Source organism: Aplidium turbinatum, chromosome 8 (assembly GCF_918807975.1).
Source record: "Aplidium turbinatum chromosome 8, kaAplTurb1.1, whole genome shotgun sequence".
Lineage (NCBI taxonomy): Eukaryota > Metazoa > Chordata > Ascidiacea > Aplousobranchia > Polyclinidae > Aplidium > Aplidium turbinatum.
In genome coordinates this window covers 7,577,889-7,604,855 of record NC_137479.1, presented here as the reverse complement: position 1 = coordinate 7,604,855, position 26,967 = coordinate 7,577,889, and the positions used below count along the sequence as shown (strand labels likewise).

At 37.4% G+C, this 26,967-nt stretch overlaps 1 protein-coding gene across 2 annotated transcripts; it reads right to left on the bottom strand.

The window, feature by feature from the left end:
- Positions 1–1,976: 1,976 nt before the first annotated feature.
- LOC145775729 (monocarboxylate transporter 13-like) lies at positions 1,977–26,967 on the bottom strand. 2 transcript variants are annotated; one of them, XM_082587088.1, is made up of 5 exons: positions 26,012–26,967; positions 7,163–7,208; positions 5,580–5,723; positions 4,128–4,874; positions 1,977–2,135 (listed from the first exon to the last, which is right to left on the bottom strand). In XM_082587088.1, exons 1-5 carry the CDS (start codon positions 26,042–26,044, stop codon positions 1,996–1,998), a joined length of 1,110 nt encoding a protein of 369 aa, XP_082443214.1. In that variant the 5' UTR covers positions 26,045–26,967; the 3' UTR covers positions 1,977–1,995. The 2 variants fall into 2 exon arrangements, with proteins under 2 accessions (XP_082443214.1, XP_082443215.1); XM_082587089.1 differs by lacking the exon at positions 26,012–26,967 and adding an exon at positions 7,622–7,779.

The following is a 26,967-nucleotide window of genomic DNA, read 5'->3' as shown; positions in this document are numbered from 1 at the left end:
ACACCGGTAACACAGCAGCGGATCCAGAAGGAAGAATTTGATTACGTGCTTTCTCCTCTCTAAATCGAGAAAAAATTTAATTTTTTTCATGTTTGCACAATTTTCTCGCTTGTTTTGCTCAACTCCAATTTATTAATCAAGTCAGCAGCATTAGGACAATGATTTTAAGGAGTAGAAGCTATTTACGTGCTCTAAAACTTAGAAACAAATGCAATATTCCGAAGCAAACACATTGATCACTCAACTAGTTAACAATACTGAAGCTATTTTACTATAGTGTATGAGGTGTGAGGTGAATTTGCCTTGTACACAATAGGGCAGTGGATCTCAAACTGAAGTCCGCAAAAGGTTGCGCAACATCTTTGAAATTCATTCTCATAAATTATGGCCAATTTGACTTTAAATGGTTCTCCAGCAACACCTGAAGAACATGTGAAGACTACATTGTGGGACTCAATACAATGACACAGTTCGTGTCTGGTGCCGGTCACAGGATTCGCTTTGGAGATGCCTGGTGTAAATAATGTGAAATGTATCTTTTTGAACTCCAAAATCAGCACGGAAATTTTATTGTATCATTTTTCCTTATTTTGCATTTGTTTTTTTCACCTATCATTTTTTGTGCCAATTTTTCTTGTGTCATTTTGTTTTCGTTCATCGGATCACACATTACATCAAAAGAAAGGTTCAGATATAGAGTTGGAAGGCACTTGAACCCACGTGAGACAGGACGAATGAAGGTCTCATTAAGTGCAGATGAAATAATCGAGGAAGCACTATACAGTGCTGATTTAAATAGTCTACACCAGAGTTACTCAACTAACCTTAACAAAGAACCAGTATAACAAGTTGAATATTTTTAGCTGTCCGGTGAATAAGTTATTTCACAAGCAACCACGAAAGTTAAACTATCTGTACCAAACCACTTTTTTAGGTAAAACATAACTCGAATTGGATTTCTGAAAAAGTGATGGGGAGTCTGGGAGTCGAAGCCCCCCAGCAACTAGGATAATCACACTAAAAATTGCTTCCCTCCAGTAAAAATCTGTTTAAAGAAGCCCTGAAACGTGGCAATGAGTTTATTCTTCCAAAAGCTAAAGGTCCACCATCAACACCCAGAAGGTCCGGATTCGGACCGCGGTCCGAATCCGGACCTGGTCTACACAAATAATTGAGTAGCCCTGGTCTACACAAATAATTGAGTAGCCCTGGTCTACACAAATAATCATTGTGCCGTAATTTTTTTTATTTTTCTTGTTTTTTAAAATTGATGGGGTCCTCCAATCTTTCAAGGAAACAAAATGGGCTTGCAAGGTAAAAATTTATGGAACCACTTCTATAAAGAAAGGTAAGGTCCTTTGGGAAATTTTTCGGCTTTTTTCTAAAAAACAAAACAGCACCATGTGAACCTTCAATAAATTATTGAAATTCTCCTATGGTTGTGAAATAAAATTTGTCGCAACTTTAATTCTAAAGTAAAATTTGCAACTCAAACTTTACGGGTCCCTTTTGATTAATTTGGTCAAATAAAAACTATGTGTCTTGACCAGGGCAGCGTGTAGAAAGTATTAGGGATTTTAAATCAAAGGGATACGAAACTAGGCTACATCCGTCCTGAGCTTATCCGCCACAGTGAATGAAATACTTCTTTTATTTTATAAATTGCTATACTTTTTATAGGTCATATGGTGATTTAAGGCTTTTTGTTGAACGTAAGATTGTAGCGTGGCGTAAAAAAAACTTGTCAAATTAATAATCATTGACCTTTCTAATGTGGCCTGAATAGCGGAGCTTACCGCCAAGTAATGTGATATCCCTAAGAAAGTAACAACAACAAGTACAACATTACAACGTTATTGTTGGAAAATAGGACAAGCTGTAGAAGAATGACATCAGATTCGAGATCAGTGTCAAACATTCATTTAGAAGAGTGTGCTTTTGATGGGAGATAAGTTCTTTGTGCGTAAATCAAGACAAACTGTTCATTTCATTTATTCATAAAATAACTTCATTTTCATTCTTTGCTACTTTTGGTTTCCGTAGAAGTGGAATCAACAGCAAACACGAAGCGAAAAACAAAACAGCTGCTGCGACAAATCCAACTCGAACCTCATTGAAAACATCAATTAATGAACCTGCAAGTAAAGTTTCTTGTTATCTAACGTCTTGATGCCAATAATTTAATTGCTATGTTATAAAACGAAACATGTAGGCTATCAAAACAAATGTTTGTAATCATATGATAGAAATGAAAGATACAGAATTGTTATGAAATATTTAATAAACCAAATCTGCCATGATAGAACCGGGTCTTAGCTCAACCTAATTAACCAACCAATTAATTTACACGTCAACAAGTTTAAGTTAAAGCCATGTGGGATACAGCCTGTTGTGTCGGGTTGAGGTAGAAATAAGCAAGTCATTTGTCTCCTCTCACTTTGTGAACCAACCACAAGTCAGTTTTAGGAACATTCGATTCTAAATGCGTTTAATGTTAGCTGCGAGGCCGAGAGGTGAGAACGTCTGAGCGACGTTCAAAAGGACTGCCACGGTTTTTTTTAGCTCCTACCAAGAAAGAGACTTGGAAACGATTAATGAGTTTATTGGGATATCAACGTGAAACAGTTAAATAAATGGTCGAATAGTTCTACTTGTGAGATGATAAATGAAAATTCTTGAATGGTTCAGCACTTCCAAAAATAATCAAAACAACTGTGAACAGCAATAGATTCCAACATCTGTAACTCTTACAGTATAATCGACTGCAACGTACTTCACTCACAACCTCTCATACAACTCTCATCTCGATCACATCTTCTAATGGCATCAACTCTCCTCTACTCGTAACTTATTTAATAATTTCAACTTCACTTCACTCAAGCGACCACCACCTACAAAGCAGCGACTGAAATCGATCGAGACTCCCCTTTGTGCCTGCCGCACAAGAACTGCTTAAGAACGCAGAAGAACTTGGTTAAGTGCGGCACACTGGACGAACCACATGTGGGACACGGAGTGGCAAAATCACACCTCCACGCTCCGTGACTTCATATCCGACGCCGATCCCCGTCCACCGGGGATGTCCCTCGCAAGGCTTGCGTGGGTCAGGCTTAACCGTCTGCGAACTGGCGTCAGCCGCTTTCGTTCGGACATGCACAAGTGGGGCCTGGCTCCTCTATCAGAATGCGAGTGTGGCGCCACAGAACAGACCGCAGACCATGTCATTAACCACTACCAAACCACCGGCCTCCACACGGTGCACATGGACTGAGGACCCTGGACGACGAGACTGTCGAGTGGCTGATGACTTCCTGCCCTCCAATCTAGCCTGGAAAATCCTGCTCATACGCCGATGAACTTCACTTCAATTCTCAATAATAATAATTACGCAAATTACGCCACTATTTATAGCCTGTTTGTTTTGAGTTTTGACCAGTAACTTCGAGAAAGTACAGTAATGTTACGTCATAACAACTCATTGTTCTGGGAAGTTTTACACTACCTGTAAACATGTTTGTGACGTCATAATAACCAACTACCTTGAAATATTGCTCGATTAAATCGGGGAACCTTCTAGTCTTGCAGGTACTGTATGCAAATTTTAGTAGAAATACATTTCATAATAAGGATTTCGCAATCAAAGTTTACAGGAAAGTAACCGATAATAACATTTTTTAAGAATTATGCTTGTAAAACAGTACGCTTGGTCAAGACACATGGTTTGAAAATGATTTTGAAGAAAAACAATCTAAACTTACTTTAACCCACAAGGTTAGAAGCTGAAAAACTTAAAAAGCGAAATGACATTGGGATGTAAGTTAATTTAGGCTTGTAAATAATTCATAAACTAAATACTTTGAAATTAAATCGAGTAGGCTACGATTACTACGATCCTGCGCCTGGATGTAACAACGTGATCTGTGGCGGCCTCAAACGCAAGAAGAAGACTATAAAACTGATAGCGAAACAGAACTAGTAATAGTGGGATTGAAAGAAAAAGATGCTGTTGACAGCCAGGGTAATGTGAAGGACTGCAGTCTGCTCCGGCGACCCCACTGGAAGTGGAAATAAAACTGGAAGAAGGAAATTATTATAAAACCAAATAGTACAATTATAAAAATATTTACCTAATCCTGGTATGATGGCTGATGCGAGAATAGTGCACATAAAGCCACTCCAGCTCAGTCCACTCTGTAAATTTTCTTCTCCTATGGCACGTGTTAAAACAGGAACTTGCATGACAACAAAGGTAACAGTTGTGATACTGAATAAAACACAATTGACAACTAACCAAGAATAGCTGTTTACAAACCACACACCAACACACACGAATGAGGCAAACAACATAGATACACAAGTTACCGATGTGATATCGACTCTTTTGTGGTCGCCAAATATGCTTAAAACTCCTCTCATGCCCATACTAGATCCATAAGCTATTGACAAAAGAAGAGAAGCTGCAACAGGATCTACATCCAATCTATCAAGAGCTAAAGGAACGAGGTAGCTTAAATATAAACGGTAGCCTCCATAAGCTGTCAAAAGTATTAAAACAATTATCCATATTTTGTAAAGTTTTAAAACACTGCAGGAAGAGATCATAGAAGACTTCATGTTTTGTTCTTTGTCCGTATGCAGACGGATCGGTCGAAAGAGAGCCGATGCTGCAACGCAGTTAAAATTCATGCCTCCTACAATTAAAATGGCTCCTCTTATACCATACTGGTCGATGAGTACTTGAAGAAGAGGAGCCAAAACCAAGGTTCCCATGGGGATGCCAATTTTGCTCAAGCTAATTGCCATCATTCTTCTCTTCTTGAAATAACGTGAAACGATAACCAGAGATGAAACCGAGAGGCTTGCGTTGACATATCCTAAAAAATACTAAACTATGATAACTTAGGATTGTGACAAGTTCACATGTCTCAAAATGCCATAATTAATTCAAACTTTGCAATGAACACATTAATTTTGCTTGAAATGAAACACTGCACTAGCCTGTAACCGGTTGCAACGGATGACCGGGTAGGCTAAACATTAAAATGACCAATGATTTTACAGAAAAGAAAAAGAAGCATAAGCTGCAAAAAAATGAATGAGATTTTTTCTGCTTAATCTTCTCCTTCTAAACTATATAGTCTCTCATTTTATTTTCTCGCTTTCGTAAACCACACTCTTTTTTCCCAACAGCTTGAACTTATTTTTCTTCTTTGGTAAATCTATGATCATGTTCTAATGTTTACCGGATAGCCGTAGTGAGAACCTTTGCACGGCGCTGCCTAGGCCTCCTTTAGCTTGGCACTAAGACAGAATTCACCAATCAAAAAAGTAAAGATTGTTTCAAACTTTCCATCAAAAGGATTTTGTTTTCTTTGGAGAAACAGTTTGATGAATGTTTACGACAGCAACAAAAACGAAACTAAGTTAAAATATTTCACATTGTAAACTAATCCTAGGTTGAAGATGTTGCGACTCAACTTGTAGAATTTATTTTTGTCAACAACCACCTACACTTGCATGCTGTTTCAGTGAAAGAAAAAAATTAACGTTGCAATAAGTTACAGCAGTTGCCAACTTACCTGGAATAAACCCAAGGAGAATATAAACAAAACTGTCGCTTGTTGCGGCCGATGCTAAAGATATACCAAGAGCAGATAGACCAGAGAGAAATACACATGATTTGCGGTATCCAAGTCGGGAAACCATCAGTGGAATGAACAAATCTGCAAAGTTACAACAAGGTGTTGCAACCGTACCATATTTTAAACTGATTGATCCTGCTTTTGTATCATGCAGGTGATAACGTCTGCGTTTGGTCGCTTCTACCTTTATTTAGACCTCTGCTACATTTGGCATATACTGTTTTTCGTTGTGATGGTCAAATATAGAAACAAACTGAACTGAACATCGTTTTATTTCACCACTACAGTATTTGGGCTTACGATGGAATTACTATAAGCTACGGATCGTTTGAAGGAACCTAGTTGTTCTTAATTTCCCAAAGGCAACTACGTAGGGGAAACACAGAGTCACTTCACTGCTACCAGTCACTTCAAGTTCCTGTTGCAGATGCTCACCAGACAAGGTACTAGACGAGGATCTCTATTGTGAGAAGAGAGTGCTTCCGTGGTCTTCAAAGTCGAGAAACCCAATCTCGTGCAATTGTCATTCGTGGGTAGCCTAACTCTTTCGCGATCACGGACGTTCAGAGTAAAACGGTTTTCCAGGCAACAAATCTTTCTACTACCATTTACATTTTTACCGTTTTACCTTGAACGTACAGGTACGTCCTTGGTCGTCATGGCAAAATCCAGAGATGTATACACACGTCCTTGGCCGCAAAAGAGCTAATCATCATCATCATGGGGGGTTTTCCTTTTGTCAAAGGTTGGAATCAATCGGAATCAAAGGTTTGTTTTTAAAGATTTTAATTGCAACCCTGCCCAGTCTGCTACTGTGTCATTTAATGTTTAACTGTTTTGATATTGCACAACAAAATAAACCTTTACAATCAATTCAGGAAGATTGTTTGATAGTATAATGTTGCGTTGACGATTGAAGTTGATGCAGCAAGTAGAGGCTACTGCTTGAAAGTGTGACAATACATCAACGGGCAAGTCGTGTATGGTGACCTTCACTTTGCAGAAACCGCATTTTGAAATAAAGAAATTTATCAATATTGGCAAAAACACGAAGCGATATCTAATCGGCTACACCAAAGGTTCTCAAACTGTGCGTTACCACGCCCTTGGTGGGGCGTTTCAATTGTTCAAAGGCGTCGCACAGTGATTCCTTTCGTATCCAAACTCAATTGTGGAGAGTTAATAATATGTTTGCAGATATTATTATTCCCTGTCATTATGCATTCGAACTCTTTATTAAAAACCTATGCAATTGAATGAAATTGTGCAACATGATAGTTAAATCAATATAAATTAAGGAAATTCCTTTGGTTGTGTGCGTCACAAGCCCAGCAAACCTTTCGAAAGGTGTCGCTACGAAAATAGTTTGAGAACCACTGGAATAGGCAACGCCTTACATTTAGTTCATATCAGAAGATCCAAGACAATCCGCCTCACACCAAGTCGCAAATTGATGTGTTGAAATTGTGTAAATAAACTACAAATGCAAACATAATAGTCAACGCTGCGTATATACTCACAACCCAATGCTCTTCCAATCTCATATGCTCCATTTATCCACGTGACCTGCCCAAGACCAACATTGAATTCACGCATCAGGGGTTGATAAAACAATGGAAAACATCCAAAAACGCCCCACGTAAAAAATCCTTGAAATGAAACTCCAAGAACAATTACCCATCCCCAACCTCCATCTGGTGGATCTATAGCCTCCATCATCAAACGTTACGGATTTATCTTGTCTTCCGATCTCACATGGACTAGGTTACTAACAGAGATACAGATGGTTCTTCAACTAAGACATATAGATTTACAACAACAAAGAACAATTGCTTTCTAGTCTTCGATAAGGAACAAAAGTATGGTACGAAATATTGCATATAAACTATAAAATAAAGTGTCAAAGCACATCACCAAATATATACGATACCATTAAAAAATGGTGTGGTGAGACAGCCTCAAAAGTAATGGAAACTAACCTATCTGGCTTGTAAAGGTATCAGAAATATTAGACAACATCATAAATATTCTCCCTATCTGAACCAAAATGTAGACTGCTTGGCCGATATAAAATCTACTCCAGCATACTGAAAACATGTAATGCGTAATTTGTGTTAAAGTTAAATTGGGTCCTACTTTTCAGCACCTGTTGAACATTACAAAATATATAAAAATATATCCTATCAGAGGTTATTCATTTAGAGTTTCACGCATTTTTGAGATTGGCAGTTGGAGAAGAAGGCTCATAGGTTTAGAAATCGACTTAACTCAGTCTGCACAGAGAAACTACTTTCTAATACTATGTAGATATCAGGAGCATATATGTAGAAAGTAAGTTAGTGGCATCACTAAGAGTATTAAACAGTTGAGCTACCCTGGCCCACAAGACCGCACCACCCCTGTTGGGAATCACTGGTCAATCAATGAGAAACAAAGCAATAGGATACGAAATAATCTACACCAGGGCTACTCAACTAGCGGACAGCGGTCCAAGTCCGGACCTTCCGGGTGTTGATGGTGGACCTCGGGCTTCTGGAAAAATAACCTCTTTGCAAAGTTTCAAGACCTCTTTAAATATATTTCTACTGGGAGGAAGCAATTCTTTTTGTGATTATTCTAGTAGCTGGGGAGCTTCGCCCCCAACACTTTATCCCCAACACTTTACCCACAACACTTTATCAAAAATCCAAGTCGAGTTACATACCTAAACGAAAATGGTTCGGTACTGGTATTGATAGTTTAACTTTCGTGGTTGCTTGTAAAATAACTTACCGGACCGCTAAAAATATTCAACTTGTCAAACTGGACCTTTGTTAACATTAGTTGAGTAACCCTGCTCTATACAATAGATACCCAAACAGCTTGTTTCCGTTTCATTCAAACTATTAATTGTATGAGAGAAATGTTGTATCGAAAAGATTTGATTACAATTATTATCACACTGATCTTTAGATTTAGCAACGTTTAGTAAAATTGAATTAGGTAGGCAAAAAATGAAATATAAAACTGCTATAACTTATCTAAGTACCCTTTACTCTAACACAATTTATGTAACAGACAACAGAAGACTACAAATTAAACACTGTAGACCTTAAAGAACTATGCTGTCTAACTGTCGGCGTGTTTATGGGACTACTACTTCAACTTTAGGCTACTTCAATCAAAGCCTAGTTCAATAGATAAATGCTGTATCATCAGCACTTGACAATAAGCGGTAATAGTTAGTAGATCATTGACAATGCGCGATAAACGCGTGAATAGACTTCGACATAAGTCAATATTACTACTAATACTTGCTTAATATTACAGGACAAAGATCTGAAGTCATAGTCACTTAGATACAGTCAAAAAGATTTTTTGCTATTTAGATTAGTGATTGTTGAAAAGGACAATTTTATTTGAATTGATTTGAAAAAACAAGTTAAATTGGAATTGATTGGAAAGGACAATTAAGATTTGGTATGAAACAAAAGATATAGAATTTTATTAACAATTCTACATTCCATTTTTTGCTGAGTTTCCCACCAAACCAAAGCGACTCATGTTTCATCAATGCTCATTGGCTCACACTAAAAAAAATCTTTGAAGAACAAATACATCTGACTGGATGACCAATATAATCTTTCGCTGCTCCTTGTTAATCAGATTGAATTTACAGTAGCCTACAGTACCTAAAAGGTTATCAAAACCCCTGTTAAAGCTAGATAGTTTTTTATTGCAAATAAAACGATTCTTATTGATTTGTCTGTATCAGGGAAACCAAAGTTTATAGGTTTCCAACAGGGATAATTTCCAACAACTCGGCTTGCTTTTCATCTTCTTTGCATTGCTTGTAAGTATCGCTTCATTTTAACACAATTTGTTTGTAAAAATGCAACACAAGTTACACAACCCCAACCCAACTCAACAATCTTTAATACTAATCAAGCTCAAACCCTAATCCTCACCCTGACAAATTTCAGATCATGATCTCGAGCTTAAACTGGCATCGACTTACGGAATAACGTCACCGCATCAACTCCGAGTTCCAGAGGAATTCAACTGCATTATCCCTTCATCAAAATGCATTATCTTCTTAAGCCAGCCACAACCTCATGCGTAGATGAAATCAGTTTGTTCAGACAGTCATGCGTAACAAAGCAGACCAATGCGTGGGACTAAACTTTTCATCTAATATTGCAGCTAAAACAGCAGTAATAATGCTTCAATGACGTATTTCTCGGCTACATAACCGAGTGGTGTAAATACAACGTTAGAAAGAGCGTTAGAGAGCTGAGAGCATGCGGCTGTGCCTTTGGCAGAACATTGAAAGTGATCATTGACTTGTATGAAGTTGAACACGAAAACTGGCTTCCTTGTTCTCTCGTCTGTCTAAATCTTGAACTACCAGCATTAAGCCTGGATATGACAGCGCACGTCTTTGTTACAAATTACAACCCTTGAGCCTTGGTTATGATTTCACTAAATTAGTTCTTAACTTTTTACCCTGTAGCCTACTCTTTAGGCCTATTGCATTTTAACCTTTCACCTGCATTAGTATAGGGTTTTCTCAATTGCTAATCACACTTAAACGTGTCTTCATTTTGCATTGTAACTCAAACTAGCAATCATTTACTGTTGTGCAAACTAATTTGCTCGCTTTATGAAAGCAATTTTATCACGTCAATCAACATATCTAAATGCTCTGAATCAGTGAGGTAAGATTGCGCAGTTTACAACAATTTAAGATGTTGCGTTCGTGTAATTACAAGTTGGTGCTATCATGTTTTGTGTGTGGTGGGCTGTCGCCTTGTTTTTGCCGCTGTTTTCAGCTTGGTTTGTCCGCTTACTACTCTGTAGCTTTGTTCATTGGTATTGTCCGTTACCAAGATAGTCACAACAACCCCACATTGTATTCCCCAGCAGTAGCCTATATATCCTGCATCAATAGTAGCCTACTGTGAATCAGCCGCATTACTCAAGTAAGGCCTAAGCCTATAAAACTGTAGGTGAAATGTTATTTTATTTTTCTTCGGTTATAAGACTCGGTTCATGGTATGTGGAAAGTTCTATGAAAAGTTATGCGCTCTAACCATGCGCAAACTTCAGCGATAAGGAGTGGGTCTTTCATTTCGATAGTTCGTACAGTAGGCCACAGTGAGTTATTATTATGTTGTCTGACGTAGCCTATAAGCGTTTCATTGAACATATTAAAAACCTACGTAAGTAGGCTTACCGTTCCTGTGATGCCAAAATCTGATTTGAGACGTTAGACCAGCGTTTCTTAACCGGGGGTGCTAGCACCCCATGGGGGTGCTGGAATAGACTGTAGGGGGTGCTAAATGCATGCAGTATAATATCAAAAAAATGCCACTTTACTTTTCTGTATTTTTCGTCTTTCTGCCAGTATCAGCAGTTGTCATATCGATGATTGCTGTTTCGAAGTAGCCAACATGATTTGCTGTTATTGTAGTCATCTCCCAGTTAAGTACGCAAATTGATCCTGAGTAGTTTGTGCGAACTTACCTGGTTGGTGCTTTGTTGTAATATTGTTGCTCACCTCTCGCTTCTAGAAACCACCATGACAGAATACTTTCCCACAAATCACTCATATCCACAGTGGATACAGTACCCCTCTTGGCTGACAATTGACATGAGTGATGACAATAGACTAAAGGAGAAACTGATTGATATGCAGGTTAATCAGAGTTATCGGACAAAATTTCGTCAACTTCTGCTTGCTGATTTCTGGTGTGATCAGTTGACAGCATATCCTGCATTGGCACGGGCAGCATTGGAATTGATCGTTCCATTTCCGACTACCTACCTGTGTGAAAAGGCGTTCTCCACCATGCTCCAAATCAAAACAGTTGGCCGGAACCGCCTTCAACATGGGTTGCTTCCCGATATGAGAGTGGCTTTGACCAACACCAAGCCTCGAATTGAGAAATTGGTCACACATAAGCATCAACAGAAATCACATTGATACATGTGTAATTAGTTACCCAGCTGGGTACTGGGTATGCTTAAGTTTGTCCATGTTCCTTTACTATTCTCGGGTTTTCCTATTTCTTTTATCACCAATGATGACGGTAGTTTTGAAGAATAAACGAAATGATCAATTTGTACATCGCTTTCCTTTCAATAGTGCAGGCCAAAGTTTAATGGCGGCACCAAATTTTAAAAAGATTTTTTATCGCTGGCGGTAGCCTATATTTTGTAGTGAAGTTTCTTGTCGTCCAACAAACTGTGCTGTTGTTTTAAAAGAGTTGATTCACTCAGATATGGTTATAATTGAATTTCTGTTGGTGAATGAAAATCAAATACCAAATCTTGAATCAACTTCGTTAAAACAACTGCACTGTTTGTTAGACAACAAGAGACTTCATTACAAAATATGTCGCCAGCGATCTGAAGGCATGTCAAAATTTCGGCCTCTATCAACCTTATGGCCGGCACTGTAGTAGTCGTATGTCAACGATAGTTAGGGGGTGCTAGACTGTTCAGGCCTGTTTACAGGGGTGCTAGAGTCAGAAAAGGTTAAGAAACGCTGCGTTAGACGAAGAAAAGTCGCCTGTTGAAGCGTCGTATCGGATTCGAATTGTCGACGTGTTACTCGGCTGGTTTGCGGTACATGTCGCTCTAGATTTTAGAATTTAAGTATTTGCAGTATCATAAACAATTTCATTGTATTGATCATTTATGAGCTTTACTAAATTATGTAAAACGAGTTCTTTTATTTTTACACAGAAGGCTTCTGTAGCGTTGTAAGACTCGGCAGCATTTTGTACGTAACTACACTTTTTCATGTGAAGAAAGTTTGGGCAGCCTTTTATTCGGGGAAAGAGTGTGCTCCTGAATTTGTTTTTGATATGATAGTCACACTCACTCGACGGATCGAATGCGATGGAGTTAAGAATAACCACTGTTTTAGTAATGGTTTGCTTATCGCTTTTTTCTCTCCAAGTTTCTGTAAAAATAGCGTGAAGATTTGTGTTTTTTGAGCAATTTGGGCTCCTTCCCAGGAGTAAAGTTAAGTCCTGAATTGCAATCAACTGCCAGAGCTTTCAAGGAGTCCTCCTTGTTGGCCGAACGCAATTCGTATAACTTTCGACATCAAGAGCGGAATGCTCAGCGATTGCGAACGATGTCGGGGGAAGTGAGTTAGCATCCTAAACTTACACCTCCGCTGAGTGTCAAACATAAATAAAATTTAGCTCTATTTTTTTTTAGACCCTTGGCATGATCTATTTGAGAATCGATCCCTCATCTACCGACGCTGAGCCGACCGCTCAAACTACTAGAGTCAGGCCATTGTGCCGGCGCTTGCTGCTACTGCGGTGGTGCTTGGTGCTGCGCTTCATGTTGTCTCCCAATTTGCAGTTGCTGCTGCTATTGCTGCCGTTTCATGAGTTAAATGAGTTCCTTGATGGACATTTTCATTCTTTTCATGTACCAATTTCAATTTGCGTTGACTTCTTACCAACTCACTGCAACAAATATCACTATCAGATCACACCAAAACTTCTGCTGTGTTCTTTGGTAAGATATCTGTTCTCTTCTTATCTTTTTGACCGAAAACAGTTTGTAGCAATTGAAAACCAATGTCTTCTGCTAAATCTCTTTCTTTTAGAGCTGCTCAGGTTTATGTTCTCCGTCCTGTCTTGTTATGCCTCTACATAAAACCTCTGTTTGACAGCATAAGCGACATGGGCTTTCATACCACTCATAATATGCTGATGGTATACAATTTTTCATTTAGTTGTATTAAATAAAAATTCAAAAAATGTGTAGTTGATATTTCAAATTGGATGTACAACATGTTGAAATTGACCCAAGATAAGGGTGAGCTTATTGTATTTTTTTCAAAACGGTGTAGCCTATTTCAAAGTGTGGCCCTTTCCCTAAACAATACTAAACTTTTTTGTACTGTAATTCAATTCAATTGCTTAGAATAACATTAAATAAACATTGTATTTGGAAAACTTTGTCAGTGAATATTGTTGAACCATGCTTTTTTTTTCCCAAAATATTGGCTCTATATGGCAGTTTATTGCTTGACAAACTTGTAACTCATGCACTTGTAACCAGTGGCTCCGAGAGGGGGGGGAAGTCGGGCCAGTTTCCCCCCTAGCAAAACATTGTAAAGGAAAAACGAGTAGTTTTTTGTTTTTGCACTTTTGAGGGGGGCCCATGTTTAGTAGGCTACTAAAGTAAAAATGTACCAACTAAATAATCAACAAATTCTTAAATGAAGTGCGTATAGTTCCAAGTATTTCTCAATCATTGTAAATGTCACTTTCGATGCTTCTCATCAAGAACAAATCATTTTCGTGTTAAGGTAGGCGATGTTGAACAGCTTCAAGACGTAAAATCTGAAGCTGAAATGATTTTTGTATCACTGAACGGTTTCGATTGTATTGATAGTTTCAACTTGAAAACTGGTGCTGGTTTAGCTAAGCGGGAACTATTTTTGCTTGACAACTGAACCTTAACTTCAAAATCTGCGTTGGCCAGGCATGGGATGTTGTATTCATTATTCAACATGAGTTATCTGGGAAAGTTAAAGGTCGGCTGCAGTCGGCTGCAGTGGCCGAGTGGTTAGCGCGTTGGGCTCGCAGTCGAGAGCCTGCATGTTCGACTCCAGCCACCCGCACTTGCTGTTGTTTCTCTGGGCAAGAAACTTTACGATAATTGCCTCTACCCAGTGATCGATTTCGAGTAATGGGTAGTCCCAAATTTAAGTGATAAGTAGAGTAGACAACCGGAAACAGACATTGCAGTCAGCTGCAGCGTGGGTCAGGTGTACGTCGGAAGACGTACACCGATGCATAGCGCTCAAGTCCGCTTTCCCGCAATGCAGGATAAAGATAATCAAACAAACAAAACAAAATCAGTCCAAGCACGATTGAAGAAAGTAAATCCTGTATATTTTTTGTTTATGGATCTTCATCAGTTATCATCTCCTGCAGCAGATTGCGCATCAACATGAGTTGTTTGCTTCCAAGAGTGGCGATTTTGAGCCAGCTCGCCCAGTGTCGCCAAGTTGAGTCCGGTCCATAATTGAAAGTTGTCTTGCCATCGTTTTGGTTGTCTGCCCCGTTTTCTTTTTCCTTCTACTTTTCCTTCTGTGCAAACTTTGCTGATTCCGAATTGTGATCTTTTAGTATGGCCGAACAGTTTTAAAACATTTGATTTTATTTTTGCTGCAATTGGATGTAATTTTGTCATAGTTAAAAGATCTTCTGTTTTCGTGTGGTCAAGTAGCCTTTTCTTGGTCATGCTTCTCATGATGTGATTTTGGAAGGTAGTGAGTTTTTTCTTTATTTGATTTTTTTGTTTATGGATGTTGTTGCTTAGGCTAAATCTAGTTGGAATTCATAATTTTGCCTACAGACAGCGTTGTTCAAATGTCTTATCCTTTTGGAGTAATTGATTATCTGTAAGCTTGTGGCATCTTTGAAGTTATAGCCCAGTCAGAGAAAAAATTCTGAAAAATCTAAAGTAAGCTGTCCTATCAGCTTGCAAAGAAAATTGACTTCGAGAGGGTAATCAAGGCGTGGTGCAGTCAAACCCAATGCTTTACATTACCCTTTTGCAATTGAAGTTCTAAAGACGTTTCTTAAATGCATCAAGTTGGAACCAACAAGAGCTTTATCGGAAGCCGAGTCATTGCTAAAGTAGCCTACAACTAGCAGTTTTAAATTTGTGACTGCTTTGCATTATGTGGATTACGGTCCTAAACAAGATTCACTGATGAATTTAATGAAATTAATGGAAGATGTAATGTAAGTACGGTAAGAGAAAGCTGAGAAGAGTAGGCTACTACTCGCAAGCTAAAGTTGTAGGGGCAATTATAAATTTAAAAGAAAATGATTTTCTTTTCCTGAGGACAGAACGCTTTTATAACTCCACTTAACTAGCTGAATCATTCGAAGGAAATGTATTCTCCCGTAGTACATTGCAAAGGATTCGATAGTTGTTGGAATTGACAAATGTATCAACAAACTCAACCATATCATCGATGAGTTTGAAGTTTCATGAAGATTGCATCGTATGTCTGTTGTGCAGTTGCGGGCATGTGGGACAAATTTAAACCATTTGTAGGCTACAACAACGACGTTTTTCAAGACATTTTGGATGAGTTGGTAGGCCTACTTTTGACAGAAAGCCACACAGCAAACTTCAGCTGCAAACCAGAAAGAACCACCCCATAATCTCCACACAAGGAATCATTGATTGCAACTTTCGAAAGGTTTTTCCAAATAGTTTTGTTATGATTTTTTTTTGTGTTCCGGTAGCTACCTCCAACGGTTGCGCTTTGAGAACGTGGTTTTAGCAATTACTGAAATTTGTAAAGAATTGTTTGCGCTCCGTAGGCCTATGACTCAAAACCGATTGAAAAGTCTAACTATAGCCTACATGTTGTGCATCAATTCAGACGTTGCAAAATTTTATCATTTGATGCTGTGATCCGTAACTTTGCATTACAAAAAGTCCAGAAAGGGTTGAATTAAATCAGGGATGTCCAAAGTCCAGCCCGCAGGCCAACTCCGGCCCACGAGACGTTTTTGTATGGCCCGCGCCTGTTGTTGTACAATGTGTTATTTTTGGCTTGTAGACACACAAAAATCATATAAATTCAACTTGCAGTTTTCAGAAAAATTATTGTGGCTGTTGGCCCGCGAACACTTATTATCAAATCTGGCTCGCGTGGGAAAAAGTTTGGGCACTCCTGAATTAAATGCTTGGTTGAACTATTTTCGTTGCCTGTAGGCTTATTGTGTGTTTACAAAGCTTTCTAGACAAAATAGTTTGCCTCAATGGCATTTTTGCTGCAAGTGTAATCCAGTGATTATTATTGATGATTTTTACATTGAAGGAAGTTCTTTTCATGCTGAGGAAAGTAGGCTAATTTCAGCTTAACAGGAACATGCAACGCAAGATACAAATTAGTTGTATATTTGCTAAAAAATATTATGGGGCCCATTTTTCGTATTGTTTCCCGACCAGTGCTGACTTCTCTCGGAGGCCCTGCTTGTAACATCCAGGCTTGATTATTCAGGTTCATTGCTAAATAAATTGTTACTTAGATTCTATGAGATGATCTACAATGATGCATATTGTAGTGTTTCTCCATGTATATACTTTTTGCATTGTGTGATTCTCATGCATTAACATTTCATATTTCTTCCAAAAGCATAACGAAACCAAATTGCTACAATCTCGAAATGAATACCAAAAGAATTTTTTGTCAAAATGAAACAAAATTTTGTTAAAAAAAAGCATTCCAACGTAAAACTAAAGTTGATCATGTTAGTGAGTTGACCTAACAAACGGTAGAAATTGTTGTCTACTCAAAAGTAGGCTAGACACTAGCAAAATACAGATCGGTTTTTCAAGCAAGTGGTTAGCCTGGGTTCACAATAACCTAATTTTGCTTCAACCAATCCAGCTAAATTAGGGGTGGATTCAGCAAGTATCCTTAAAGCGGTGATTGATATGTATTGTTAACAAAACATATTGATTTAAAGTAGGCCTACCATATTTTCATCGCCTAAAAAGAGGACACGTTTCGCCAGCGAGTAAAATACACGTAGAATGTTACGTATGAAGAACTTTTTACATCTTTTTGGATAATTATAGACAAATGCAGCAAAAGTTAAGCTACAGCAAAAAAACAGACAAATTTGTTTTTCGTAAGCCGATTTATGTATCAAAATAAAAATGTGATGTGATGAAGTAATAAAAATGTGAGGCAGGCAGTAGGCTATCTGTATGTAGCCATGCCTTAACCTTTTTCAGAAAAAAAGGGTCAGTTTTAACGAAATCATAAAATTACTTGCACTAAATATAATAACTGAAGTTGTATACAGTTGTTAATGAGATGCTAAGAACAGACTCAACTAAAAGGCTAGTTCATTCCTTGCACCATTGTGGCTGCATCACAGATAAAATTTATTTTACATTTTGCACCCACATAAGTTGTAGCCTAAGTATCCAACTATCCATGCCACGATTTATTTTGAAATAGGTTATATGTTATGCATAATGCAGATTGGATTATTTTTTCGATTTGCTTCACTTGACAAATTAGCCAAACTATTAAGTTGGTAATCAGCAACGTTTACAAGCGCTGAATCAATATAAAATAGATCTGGATAAAACAATAATTTATTGTAAAAGTGTGAGAACCTTAAAATGTAAACATGTCAAACTCTTTTGCAAGTTTTTGCGTTTTTTAATTTTTTCTTTCTTTGTGATTTACTTTTTTTTTTTTGATTTTTTCTATTTTTTTTTTAGTTTGTCAATCAGATCTCCTCAAATGAAGCAATTCCCTCACATGTGGATTTGCAGTTCGCTCGCACTCATCACTGACCGCCATTTGGCTACCTAATACAATCGCAAAGCAATGTAGTTTGTTTCAAATCAACGTCTAAGATTGTTTAGAACAGGGGTCGGCAAACTTTCTGTACTACTGGGCCAAATCTACAAATTTCCGGTAACGTGCGGGCCGCATAAATTTCAATCTATAAACAATCGCCACATTATCCTTAAAATCATGGCGCACCTGCAACTCCTATTCCTGTGTCTATTGCACAATGAGACGTGTTTGTTGCCGTTTCATATTTATTATCAAACACGTATTAAAACGCAATGCATTGTTTTTATTTACTTAATCATTTATCAATGTGAAGGATGATGTTGTTTCTGTGTTATAACCAAGGTGTTTAAATCAACTGGCAACTTTGTTGATGATATTTGCAATACGTCATTCGAATGACGATCTGACGGCGAGTGTGAAGTTTATTCTTTGCGTAATTTATTTTTAAAAAAAGCTGCTCACCGCAATATGTGCTTCCAAACATGCACATTACACGTTTTGCATTGTCATACAGATGAGGATAGGTGGATTTCTGGACATATTCTTTATAAAAGTTGGCAAATGGAACTGAATCGTATTTGGCCTTCAATATGTTGGATGATTGAAGTTCAATTATTTCCATTTGCATCTCATGTGGCACAGTATCGACATCCATTGAAAATGGAATGGCAAATAAATCGAATCTGTTTTTTTGATTTTTCAGATCGCAAAATCGAGATTCAAAGTTAGTTTTAGTGGAAACGATAAGTGATATGTACTTATCAGGGTTATGTGCTTATCATACGTACTTACACATAATCAATGAGTGCTTGCGCTTGCGTCATTCCTCAACAGTGGGGTACATAATTTTGAGTAACGTCAGACCATAATTTTGAGAGATTTTGTAGAGTACATGGGAGCAGGCGCGGATCTAGGAGTTTTTTTTGGGGGGGCCCAGAAAATTTGAAAATGAATTAAAAAGTAAGAAAAAGAAAAAACAGATATGAACAACCAGTGGCGTAGCCAGGAATTTGGAGGGTTTGACGGCCGGCGGGCGAAGCCCGACGGCGTGTTCGCCAAAAGCGACACCCAACGGCGGGGGTCTGGGAAGCCTCCCCCAGAAAATTTTGAAAAATTACTTTGAATTTGGTGCATTCTGAGAGCATTTTCAACAAAAATATGGGTATAAATATTCCTGTGAAATGGTGCTGTCCGGTGACATAGCAAAAGGATCAGATCATGTTTTCTTCGGCATTTTTTCGGTAATAAAGCTAAGTCTCTATATTTTCTTGTTGCTAATTCCTGGCTGAGATGTTTAAATGTTTGGTATTGGCAAAAGTCGCTCTTTTAATGCAGTTTCGCTTAAAATTAGGCAAACTTTGTTTTAGAGACATGGAGACTGAAAGCATCATTCTCAATATCGTTACGTCACACGCGTGCCAAAGAGGGGTTGTAAGTCCGCTGTGGGACTAATATCAGCTGTTTAGAAGCATATCAAACCATTCAACAAATTCTCACAAAATTTCGGGGGGGGGGCGCGGGCCCCTTGGCCCCCCCCCATAGATCCGCGCCTGCATGGGAGTTACCGAGTAATGTCGGGACACATGTTAAAGGGCTTTTTGTTATGATATAAAATAAATTCATTTGTAGATAATGATGAAACTTTAGTTGATGCACTAAAAGTAAGATCGTTCGAGGGCCGCAAAAAGTTTGTCCGTGGGCCGCAGTTTACCGACCCCTGGTTTAGAACAACAGATCAAATAACTTAATACCCCAATGTTTTTTCGAAAATTCTATAAATCAACATGTTGCTTTGGTGGCCTACAGAAATGGTTGGATATTGCAAAAAAGTCACATAACAATGAAATCCTGTTGAAAATATGAGCAAGAAAACTGAAAATGTAAAAAAGAGGACATTTGAGCATTTTTTGGTGTCCTCGGAGGACAATTTACTTTTCTTCAAAAAAGAGGACGAATCCTCTTAAAAGAGGACATATGGTAGCCCTATTTAAAGGTCTACATTAATCCAATCTTGCAAATACACCATAAAGAAAATACTTTTCTGTGTTTAAAAAGGCGCAATTGCCCCCATGGATCAGAAATTGATTTGTAAACAATAAAAGCAACTTGGTTTAAACAACATAAAAACCATTAATAAATTGCTTTGGTCAAAAAAAATAAACAATAACATTTTAAATAAAGTTTAAAGCAACAAAACATTTTTATATCAAGCTCAATTTGGGGAGAAGTTTCCCCCTCAAAACCCTTCCTTGCTTAAGCCACTGAGCGCAAATGCATATTAATGTGAAGATAACTGCTTTGTTAAATTTCTCAATTTGGTATTGACGAATTTGTTGTTGACCAAAGCTCAGTTGCTCCGATAGCTCCGTTGATTAAGAGCGGACCTTGGGAGTGGCCTAAAGATAGAATAATACTGAGCAATGCTCGTTCAACTCCCAGGGTATGCGTTTGATCAACGCACTTTAACGGCATTACATTCAGCAGCAACAACCACACTTCACCCTGTCAATAGTGGCAACAGGGCGTACGTCAGTAGTTCAAAGCCTCTATAAGTACCTGTATGCAAAACTGCCAGAATGAATCTTTCGAAAAGCTTTTCTGAACATGAGGATAAAAGTCCTCTCAACAAAAAAGGTTTATCAACATTGACATATCAAAACTGACTGCACGTTACACTGTACAGTGACGTAGGTTACAATGTAGGTAGCCTACAGTATTCTCCAACATGAATACAGTGAATATTTTGATCCTAATTTTCAATAGCATACTAGATGAGCTTTAAAAATCTTTACATTGAACCGTTGCTTTTAAAGCATTGTCATCTTTATGCAATGTTTTCTTTTTGTTATTGGATTTCTGTCGCAGCAATGGAATGAACAACAGAAACGAAATCAGAAACATGATTGCTCCAGTGACAAATCCCACTCGTACGTCGTTGAAGGTATCGATTAGTAATCCTGAAAAAAATGAAATAATACTGATTACGTCATGGATAACAGAATGATTAGCTTTCTGTAGAACATTTATCAGATTGCTGAGCGAACATACCTGTGCCTGGCATCACGATTGATTGAACAACAGTGAAAATAAAGCCAATCCAACTCAATCCATACTGTAAGTTTTCTTCACCAACGGCAGCAATCACAATAGGTACTAACATAATATGAATTGTAACAGTTGTAATACTAAAGAAAACACAATCTACCACGAGCCAAGTATAGCTGTTAGCAAACCACACAGCACCACATATAAATGCACTAAGAAGCATCGAAAAACCTATCATCCATAACACATTTACTTTTTTGTGATCACCGAGAGCACCTACAACTCCTGTCATCACTATACTAACGGCAGATGATATTGACAAAAGAAGAGAAGCAATAACAGGATCTACGTCTAGCGTATCAAGTGCTAGAGGAACAAGGTAACTCAAATATAAACGATAAGCCCCATAGGTAGTCACAGCTATAAAAATGACAATCCAGCTTTGATAAAGTGTAAGAATATTCCATGTAGATCTAGGCGTACTAGAGGACTTAATGTTTTGTTCCTTATCTGTGTGCAGACCAATCGGTCGAAAGAGAGCTGAGGACACAACGCAGTTAAAACTCAGGCCTCCTGCAATTAAAATAGCTCCTCTCATTCCATATTGGTCGATTATTATTTGAAGAAGAGGAGCCAGCAACAGTATTCCAAGAAAAGGTCCCACTTGTGTCAGACTTAAAGCCATCATTCGCTTCTTCTTAAAATATCGTATAACAATGACGTTTGATGTGGTGATAAGACATCCATTGACGAATCCTAAAACCACAAAATTTAATTAAACTACGCTAGAATGGGAATACCTTGTACCATCGTAGGCTACTCATTGAAAGTTGAGGCGTGTGTGTGAATGGAATATCCTATTACGTGTTAAGCAAAAAACCTCCGGCTGGGACGACATATAAAGAAATGCAAAATGCAGTAAGTTATTGTTTATTACTTTCAAAGTGTGAAAATGACCAAAAAAAGTAACAAAGATAACACACTAAGAATGACATAAGCAAGCAACAACACAACATTTAACTTTACAAAAACAAAATTGCGAACGTTTTCGACTATGCATAAAGCCCTTATCAAACCTTTAAAAGAAAATATTATGTAAAATAAGAGATACTAGAGAAACATTACAGTATAGCAACAAAAATATAGTTTAATCTAAACATTTGAGAAACTGCTTATCTTACTCATATACAAAATGATAACAGAAAGATTACACAGCACAATTGGTCAGGTATATGAAAGAGGACAATTAATGAATAAGCTTAAACAATAAATTGTTCTCTTTTTAAATACCTGACCCGTTGTGTTGCGTAACCTTTCAGTTATCATTTCGTATGTGACCAAGATAGGCAGTTTCTCAAACGTTAAGATTAAACCATATTTTTGCTGGTATACTGTATGCTTCCTTAGTATTTCTAATACTGTATAATATTTTCTTTTAAAGACTCGATAAGGTCTATATGCATAGCCGAAAATGTTAGCTATTTCGTTTTTATAATTTTAAATGCTGGTTGTTGCTTAGTTACCGGTATGTCTGTTTATGGTTTGAAAAAGTAACTTTTCTACCTAAATTGTACTTTATGAATGCTTTGACATTTTTTAATAAACCCAAAGAGATATAAATTTCACCTAAACTAATTGTTATTTCAATCCATCGCTGCTGTACCTTGTTTACCAAAATGCATGTAGGCTATACTCTAGCGCAGGTCTGCACAACTCAAAACTGTACAAAGCAGCAACAAGAAAAGCTATTGGTTGCCGGTCACGTGCTAACGTTGTTATAACGTTTAGGAGCGTCAAAAGAGCGTAGCCAATCACAAATCTTGCAGTTGGTTTTTAATCTTGTTTTTGGTAAATTCTTCTCGAGAGTGACAAATCAAAATTGAAAGTGTGGGCCACTGGCCGTATGTTGTGCAGACCAGCTATGATGGACCTAAAAGCGTCGAAAGTCATGGAGTATGTAAACATAAAACTAAAATGTCCTTCTGGCATACGTAAGTAACTAATTGAGTAATTTTTAAATAAGCAATCCTGCTTGTGAACAAGCAAAGATTTTACAACAAAAACATAGTGTTACTTTTTTGGATAAACGTAATACTTTCCCACATTACTGTAAATCTGCAAATGTCCCTGCTTCTAACAACAAAATCTTGTTTTAGGTTACTAAATTTTTTCAAGTTTTTTGACAAAATTAACTTTAGTGAAAAACTCATAGACTCCTTAAGTAAAGGACTGGAAACTGACGATCTCGGGGTATTTAACTTGAGTCTGAATGATTAACTTGAGTCCTGGCTTAAATGACTTCTAGAGAAGCTAGAAACACTATCTTGGATTTCATATTAGGGTTTTTGAGGATGGTGAGTTGAATAGTGTTATTTTCAACACCGTTTGAGGTCATTTTCAAGGTCAAAATATTATATTTTAAGGTCAAATTACAGAATTTTGGTCATTTTTGCCCATTTTTGCGTCTAAATCGTAAAGCAAAACTGTTTGAAAGAAGTCTGTGACGAAATATGCTATTACATAAACATCATATGTATTTCTTAACACTATGGCTATTATCTAAAAGAGTCAATGATTACAATATAATACACAAATTGACAATACATAACAAGATGACACTATAATTGACAATGTCTATTACTAGTTGGAAAGCTTTTCTTGCCCCCTGAGGCATCCCAAAGGCTTTTCTTTGTCACTTACATTGAGGACATAAGCTTTCAATTGAATGTTAACTAAAGTAGTACAAGCAGCATTATACTACTAGCTAAAGGTGCATCTACAAAGGATAACAACTCAGCAAAATGAAACCGGCAACGCATTTCAGTCTTGCCATGCAAATTACAGCTTTGATTTCAATAAATTGTTACGTCACAAAGGCTTGGAACCGCAATGTTTTGCTATAGGGCATATAAAATCACCAAAATATTTCCGAAAATAAATAAAAAGAACTTCAAAGAACTTACGCAGTGTAGAGAAAATATCTTACACAATAGATGCAGTAGGTGCACAATATCATATTTCGTCACAGACTTCTTTGAAACAGTTTTACTTTACGATTTAGACGCAAAAATGGGCAAAAATGACCAAAATTCTGTAATTTAACCTTAAAATATGATATTTTGACCTTGAAAATGACCTCAGGTATTATTGAAAGTAACACTATTGAACTCGCCATCCTCAAAAACCCTAATATAGAATCCAAGATTGTGTTTCTAGCTTCTCTAGAAGTCATTTAAGCCAGGACTCAAGTTAATCATTCGGACTCAAGTTACAAACCCCGAGCATGGGAGGTTCCAGTCCTTTACTTAAGGAGTCCATGGAAAAACTACACAATAGAAAAGTGTTATTCAATATTTACCTGGAATAAAGCCAACTAATATGTACAACAAAATATCACTTGATGTGAAATAAGCTAGAGATATTGTAAGGCCACTGATTGCTGAAACAAACATGGAGGTTGTGCGAAGTCCAAACCGAGATGTACCTTGTGGAACAAACAAGTCTAAAAGAAGGCATTACAAAAAGGTTGCTTTATGCCATCGTAGAATTTTGATTAAGCCAATTTAAGGTAAAAAAATGCTCTTGAAAGAGTTTCAATCGGAAAAAAAGTTAAAAAACTTATTGAGGATTGTAAGTCAACACTTAAAAGAGTTGGCTTATAATTTTGACCATGATTTTGAGGAACATGGAAATCCTCAACATGAAAACTTTTGAATAAACAATCCATTCATCAAAGATAACAGAACATGCAACCCTAATCTCCATAAAAAAAAGAAAGTCTGATTGATCTATGTTGTGATTTTACTTTGCACTCCAGATACAAAAAAACAGGGTTAATTTTGGATGAGTCACCGACAAGTCAGCAGTTGTGAACTGAGCAAATGGCAGCTGAGCAACTGAGCTAGCAACATTTCAGCAGATAGTTGAATTCGGCAAATGAACCTCACCAAGTAACAATTGAGCAAGCTTAACATTGAGTTTGTGTGTAACTAGATTGCTATTTTGTTGTTTGAGTTGATTTGACTGCCGCTGTGTTGTAGCCTAATTTTTGTCTTAAATACATTGCCAAAACCTAAATCTGCGTTTTAGTGCGCAGCAACAACTTTGGTTAACAAATAAACAGACTACAAATATCTGTTCTACTCGCAACGATCTTTTGTTGCCGGTCCGCGAACATTTTTTTAATTGTTGTTTGCTCCCCAGTGTAAAAAGGTCAGGAACCACTGACACCTTCTAGTAGGCTATGATTTTAAACTACAACAGATTTGCAGCTGACAATTGGTGACTGTGTACAACAACGTTTTTCAGTTCCTATCGCAAAGTTACAGTATCTGTCTTTTACAATGGCAGTAACTATTTGGACAGCTGCCGCTACCTGCTACCTACTGTCAGGCCAAAATCTGCTTGAGATGGTGTAGTGCGCTAGTGCTCTTGATCCGCGTGGTCGCGGAGTGCGTGCGGTCGCTCCCGAGCCGGAAGACTTTGGAATTGTTTCAAGGAAAACATCAAAGTTTCTTCAATCAGTTTTTAAAAAATAATTATTCTCAAAGAAACGCACGTTTCTCTATTGAAATTAATCAGTAATTTCAACCCCGTAAATTGACTTGACATTCAAGTGTAGGCTACTTAAAAATTGCTTGTTTTTCACTGACATTGTGCAATAAGTTATTTGGCCACTCTACATCGATGCAACTCCTGGACTGTCAGGTAACAGGTTATATCAAGCTATTTGGACTAAGTATTTTGAAGAATCAAGTTTAGTTTGTAAACTAATATTTTCGGTATGTTGGCTTAAATTAAGTTTGCCGAAATTCTTGCTTTACACAGTAGTGCTCTGCTGCAATGGGACAACATTTTGAACGCCCATCCAACACTTAAAAAAAAATTTTCAAACATTAATTTTAAAACCACACTGCGTAAATGCAGTGGCCAGCAACTAAGTTTTATAAAAAATACTCACAGCCCAATGCTTTTCCAATCTCATATGTTCCATTTATCCATGTGACTTGTCCAAGACCAACATTGAATTCACGCATCAGAGGTTGATAAAACAATGGATAGCATGACATAGGGGAGATGCAGGACCTATTATACAGAAGGACCTATTATACAGCGCTGTATTTTCTTTACTTCAAAATGAATGTTTTCGGTTTTTATGGTTTTGGATCGAGATTTTAGTCCAACTTAGTTATATGAAGTTTCGTGTGATAAAAGCTTTCGGTTCAAGAGAAACACAGGCTTTTCCATTTTTGGGTCAAAATGTAAATTTTTGGAAGTTCAGCAATAACGCGATAAATTTTGTTATTAAAGCTCTTTGCAAAAGTTTGCATTTATTTACGGTTGTGTGGTGATTAACCTAGGTTGTCACAAAATTTCAGAGTGATTGCTTGTGTAGATACTTTTGTATTAACTAAGAAATAAAAATGATTCCTTGAAGGACCTATTATACAGTAACGTCCAGGACCTATTATACAATGAGTTAAGGCACTTGAAGAATTAACTTTTGTATGTTTTAAAATTAAGCCTTACTTTTCTAGCAACATTATATTACACGTAAGCTCCAAAAGTCATTTCAACAAAAATAGTGAATTTTGGCCGTGGCGGAAAAGAGTTTAACACCCCCCTTATGAAGACGCCTCTCCCCCAATTAAGAGCTATTGATGTAATGCTAATCAATCTTACTTTGGCAATTAAAGTGTTTATAAACACTAAGTATTATTATTTCACATTTTTATGTTCTTGTTTTTACTGTGAAAGTGAAAAAACATGTTTTGTTTTTCAATGTTCGCTTGTGTATAATAGGTCCTGCAGGGGCAGGACCTATTATACACTCTTCAAAAAAGTTTGTATAAGCTCTAACTTCACAAAAATAAATCCGATTATCAAGATATTTATACAGTCAATAACCATTGACCT